This window comes from Colobus angolensis, unplaced genomic scaffold (assembly GCF_000951035.1).
Source record: "Colobus angolensis palliatus isolate OR3802 unplaced genomic scaffold, Cang.pa_1.0 Scaffold10, whole genome shotgun sequence".
Lineage (NCBI taxonomy): Eukaryota > Metazoa > Chordata > Mammalia > Primates > Cercopithecidae > Colobus > Colobus angolensis.
The window spans coordinates 12,626,522-12,632,521 of NW_012110919.1; the positions used below are offsets into that span (position 1 = coordinate 12,626,522).

A 6,000-nucleotide genomic window follows, 5' to 3' on the forward strand; every position below is an offset into this window, starting at 1 on the left:
TCATTGAAATTTGTATTAAGATGATCATTTCCTGGATTCTGATTTCTTTGGTGGTATCACAAACCACAGTTAATAATAGTGTCCCTTTTCTCTGCGCGTTCCTAAGAAGTGTAAATACTTTGGGTTCACTGTGAAACAAGTGCTGTGGATTCTATCTCTGAAAGCAAATCAAGGCACAGGTGTTTGCTCATGTAACACATAGACTGTGTTTTCTTTTTTTTTTTGAGACAGAGTTTCACTCTTGTTGCCCAGGCTGGAGTGCAATGGCGCGATCTCAGCTCACTGTATCCTCTGCCTCCGGAGTTCAAGGGATTCTCCTGCCTCATCCTCCCGAGTAGCTGGGATTACAGGCGTGTGCCACCATGCCCAGCTAATTTTGTATTTTTAGTAGAGATGGGGTTTCTCCATGTTGGCCAGGCTGATCTCGAACTCTTGACCTCAGGTGATCTGCCCACCTTGGCCTCCCAAAGTGCTGGGATTATAGGCATGAGCCACTGTGCCCAGCCACTCCTTTAATCTTTTAATGAAAAGAGAATACAGCCGGGCGTGGTGGCTCAAGCCTGTAATCCTAGCACTTTGGGAGGCCGAGACGGGCGGATCATGAGGTCAGGAGATCGAGACCATCCTGGCGAACACGGTGAAACCCCGTCTCTACTAAAAAAAAAAAAAACTAGCCGGGCGAGGTGGCGGGCGCCTGTAATCCAAGCCACTTGGGAGGCTGAGGCAGGAGAATGGCGTGAACCCGGGAGGCGGAGCTTGCAGTGAGCTGAGATCCAGCCACTGCACTCCAGCCCAGGCAACAGAGCAAGACTCCGTCTCAAAAAAAAAAGAAAGGAGAATATGATACTAAAATGGAGCTGTTTGAAGGTGAGATTATTCAGTAACTAATTCATATTTTATCTAACTCATAGATCCACAGAAGAGCAAGAGCCTTGAAGAAACTTGCAAAACAACTAATGGAAGGCAAAGTTGTTCTGTCTTCTAAATCTCTTCAGAATTACATCATGCCTTATGCCATGACTCCAATTTTTGATGAGAAAATGCTCAAGGTAAGTCATTAGATCTAGAAACCAAGGACCCTCTTCCCATACCATGATACACTTTGCCAAAATATAGATGGAGTTGGTGGTGTTTATGTTGATGTCACCACCATAATTAGAGGTTTAGAATAGTTCTAAACCTCTTAGAACTGTGCCTGACACATAGTAAATGCTATCTAAATGATGGCTATTATTTGAGTTTTTTTTCTATTATTAGCTCACAGAGGCCCACCACAAAATATTCTTCCTCCTAGAAATTATCACATTATTAAAATTGCATACTTTTATTTTTGTGTCATAGCACTTAAATCTGGTTAACTACCCTAGTGAGCAGTCATTATTTTCACAAATGACTTACAAGAAGTGAAATGAAATAGTAGGTATCATTAATACCGTACCAGGTACCAGGCACTATTTCAAGTGTTTCATTCTCACAACAACTCAACCCTCTGGAGTAGGGTAGGGACTATTCTTCAAGTACTGTTTTACAGGAGAGCAATCTGAGAAGAAGTGAGGTTATATAACTTTCTCAGAGATGCCCAGAGTCAGAACAGATATTTGAACTTAGGGCTGTTTTAACCTTTATATTATACAGTGCCTAGAATGGTACCTGGCACATAGTAAAGACTAGATCAGTAATTATTGATTAAAAAGATTAATGAGGTCAAGTGCAGTGGCTCACACCTGTAATCTCAGCACTTTAGGAGGCCAAGTCAGGTGGATCACTTGAGGTCAGGAGTTTGAGACCAGCCTGGCCAACATGGCAAAAACCTGTCTGTACCAAAAATATAAAAATTAGCCAGGCATGGTGGTGCGTGCCTGTTATATTGGGAGGCTGAGGCAGGAGGATCACTTGAACCGAGGAGGCAGAGGCTGCAGTGAGCTGAGATTGTGCCACTGCACTCCAGCCTGGGCAACAGAGCAAGACTATTTGAAAAAAAAAAAAAAAAAGATTAATGAAAGGTGGTATTAAATGATCATACAAATTCAAATCTACTTGCAGTAATGTCAGGATTTGGGACTTAAATTTATACTGTTGATTACATAGCTTTATACAATAGTAGATTTCCTCTGTTGTTTCAGGATATTCAAAATGTTTAAAAGAATTATCTAAGTAGTTAAAAGATAGCTCCCTTATATCCTGGTTTAAAAAGCTAGTAAGCATAACCTAACTGTTTGATGCCATTGAAATATGAATGGCATGTAGACAGGAAAAAAAAATAAAGTATACTTAGCTTTGGTTGGTGTTCACATGATATCTCCCTTTTTTGAGATGGAGTCTCACTCTGTCACCTAGGCTGGAGTGCAGTGGTGCGATCTCAGCTCACTGTAACCTCCACCTACCAGGTTCCAGTGATTCTTCTGCCTCAGCCTCCTGAGTAGCTGGGATTACAGGTGCATGCCACCACGCCCAACTAATTTTTGTATTTTTAGTAAAGATGGAGCTTCACCATGTTCACCAGGTTGGTCTGGAACTCATGACCTTAGGTGATCCACCCACCTCGGCCTCTCAAGGTGTTGGGATTACAGGCGTGAGCCACCTTCTCCTGCCAGTATATCCTTTTCTAGCCTTATATTTTTAACCTAATTATGACTTTACATTTAAAGTTGGTTTCTTATTGGTAGCTTTTGACTGGGTCTTGCTTTTTATCCAGTCCAACAGCCTTTTAATTGGTATTTAGACCATTCTCATTTAATATGATTATTTTTAAGGTTATGTTTAGATCTGAGTCTTGTTATTTTCCATTTGACCCAATTTTTTCTTTTTTTTCTGTTTATCTTTTTTTCTGTTGGATTAATTATACTTTTTTGAGATTTTATTTTATCTCCAGTGGCTTACTAGTTATTGAGGGATTTTTGCCGTAGGTTTTGCCTGTCCATTCATTTTAAAGTACACAGTACATTGTTGTCATTTTTGCTTTAGGTAGTCAATTATCTTTTAAGGAGCTCTTTGAAAATAAAGAGAAGGTCTTTTATATTTGCTTACACATTTATAGTTTCTGGTGCTCTTTGTTTCTTTGTGGAGTTCCAGATATTCATCTGGTATCATTTTTCTTCTTTTAATTATATTTTTAAAATTTCTTATTTATTTGTTGTGGCAGGAAACAAAGGAGGATTTTTTTGTTGTTTGTTTTTTGTGTGTATGTGAGTTTTTTGTTTTTTTGTTTTTGTTTGTAGAGACAGGGTCTCCTTTGTTGCTCAGGCTGGTCTTAAACACCTGGCCTCAAGCAACCCTCCTACCTCAGCCTCCAAAGTACTTAAATTACAGGCATGAGCCACTGTGCGTGGATTTCATTTTATTTCTGGTAAGAAGACTTGCCTTAATTTTTAGTACAGGTCTACTAGTGATTCACTCTTGCAGCTTTTGTTTGTCTTTGCTTGTCTTTGTTTTTGCAAGATAATGTTGCTGGGTATAGAATTCTCGATTGATAGGTTTATTGTGTTTTTGTTTTAGTTTTTTCCTTCTAGTACTTCAAAGATGGTGCTCAACTGTATTCTGGCTTGTATTATTTCCAATGAGAAGTCATTCTTAACTTTGTTCCCCCGAATGTAATGTGTTTGGGGGTTTGCTTTTGTTTTTTTGTTTGTTTGTTTGTTGTTGTTATTGTTTGGCCCGGCCCTTGTAGACAGTTTCTGGATTTTTTTCATAGAATTTTTTCTTAACTACTTTTAAAAATGTATCTCTTTACCTTTGGTTTTAAGCCATTTGATTATGAGTACCTTAGTGTCATTTCTTTTATGATTCTTGTGCTTGGGGTTCATTGACCTTCTTGAATATATAGATATGTAGTTTGCATAAAACTTGAAAATTTTCTTTTCTTTTCTTTTTTTTTTTGGAGACAGAATCTCACTCGGTCACCCAGGCTGGAGTGAGAATGTCACTCTGCACTCTGTCACCCAGGCTGCAGTGGCACAATCTCTGCTTACTGCAACTTCTGCCTCCCAGGTTCAAGCGATTCTCCTACCTCAGCCTCTCTGGTAACTGGGACTACAGGTGTATGCCACCACTCTTGGCTAATTTTATTACATTTTTGGTAGAGACGGGGTTTCGTTATGTTTTCCAGGCTGGTCTCAAACTCCTGACTTCAAGTGATCCATCTGCGATGGCCTCCCAGAGTGTTGGGATTACAGGGTTGAGCTGCTATTCCCAGCCAAACTTGGCAATTTTCATATATTATTTCTTTAAATATTTTTGGGTCCCCTTCTTGCCTTTGGAGACTCCAGTGTACATTATTAGGTCACTTGAAGTTGTCCCATAACTCAGAGGCTTTTATATTGTTTTGCTTTTTTCATCTTTTTTTTTTTTTCTGGGTTTTATTTTGTTTCATTTTTCTACTGCTCTGTCTTCAAGTTCAATAATCTTTTTTGCTTCATTGTCTAATCTGCTGTAAATCCCATCCAGTATATCTTCCCTCTCAGAATTGTCTTTTTTATCTCTAGAAGTTCAATTTCATCTTTTCAAAATATCTTTCATGTCTCTCCTTAACATTCTTATGCTTTCCTCTCACTTCTTTTATTTTTCTAAGTATTAAAGTTTTAACCACTTATTACCATATGAGAATTTTATAAATTATTGCCAAGCCTGCTAGAAAACTTGCATAGGGTCTCACTCTGTCTCTCAGGCTGGAGTGCAGTGGTATGATCATAGCTCACTGCAACTTCAAACTTCTGGACTCTCATGATCCTCGCACCTCAGCCTCCCAAGTACCTGGGACTCCAGGTGTACACCACTGCACCTAGCTAATTTTTAATTTATTTTTTATAGAGATGGGGTTCTCGCTTTGTTGCCCAGGCTAGTCTGCTAGAAAACTTGCATAGGGTCTCGCTCTGTCTCTCAGGCTGGAGTGCAGTGGTATGATCATAGCTCACTGCAACTTCAAACTTCTGGACTCTCATGATCCTCACACCTCAGCCTCCCAAGTACCTGGGACTCCAGGTATACACCACTGCACCTAGCTAATTTTTAATTTATTTTTTATAGAGATGGGGTTCTCGCTTTGTTGCCCAGGCTAGTCTCAAGTGATTCTCCCACACTGGCCTCCTGAGTAGCTGGGACTACAGGCAGGCACCACCGTGCCCAGCTGTAATTTCTTATTAGGTGCCAGACATTATGAATTTTACCTTACTGGGCATTGGGTACATTAGGATGTCTTTGAGTATTCCTGAGAATTATTCTCAGATGCAGTTAGGTTACTTGTGAATAGTCTAATTCTTTAGAATCTTGCTTTCAAGCTCCCTTAGGGCAGGAGCAGCCTTTAGTCTATGACTAATAGGGCCCTGGTACTGAGACACTACCGTTCTAAGGACCTAAATACCCAATGCCTTGTGTAGCCTGAGGTATTTCACTCTGGCTGATGGGACTGTGAACTAGCCTCAACCTTATATGGTCTTTGATGATTGTTTTGCCTGTTCCCTTCTTTGGTTCTGTTCCCGTGTCTTCCTTACTCACGCTTACTGCTCAGTACTCAGCCGAAGACTCAAGGAACTTGCCCTGTGCAGCTTCCCTCTGTGCAGCTCTTCTCTCTGGTGCTGTGCCCCGTGAACTCTAGCTACCGTAGCCTCAACCCTGTCTTCTAACTCAGGAAGACCACTGGGCTCTTTTTGGTTTCTCTTCCTGTGCTGCAACTTAACAGTTCTCTCCACAGAGTAAATTGGGGTAATTATAAGCCTCACTTTATTTATTTATTTCTCTCAGAGATCACTGGCCTGCAGTGGTTGATATCCAAGGTTTGGAAACTGTTGTTTCATGTATTTTTTTTTTTTTCCGAGATGGAGTCTCACTCTGTGGCCTAGGCTGGAGTGCCGTGGCATAATCTTGGTTCACTGCAACCTCCGCCTCCCGGAATCAAGCGATTCTCCTGCCACAGCCTCCTGAGTAGCTGGGATTACAGGTGCTCACCACCATGCCCAACTAATTTTTGTATTTTTAGTGGAGACGAAGTTTCACCATGTTGGTCAG

At 40.6% G+C, this 6,000-nt stretch overlaps 1 protein-coding gene across 1 annotated transcript in view; it reads left to right on the top strand.

Moving 5' to 3' along the window:
* UTP20 (UTP20, small subunit (SSU) processome component, homolog (yeast)) overlaps nt 1-6,000 on the top strand; it is a 109,965-nt gene that overhangs the window by 69,421 nt on the left and 34,544 nt on the right. The window contains exon 35 of the mRNA XM_011936931.1: nt 912-1,049. Within this exon, the coding sequence (XP_011792321.1) occupies nt 912-1,049 (138 nt within the window). The remainder of the gene's footprint in view (nt 1-911; nt 1,050-6,000) is intronic.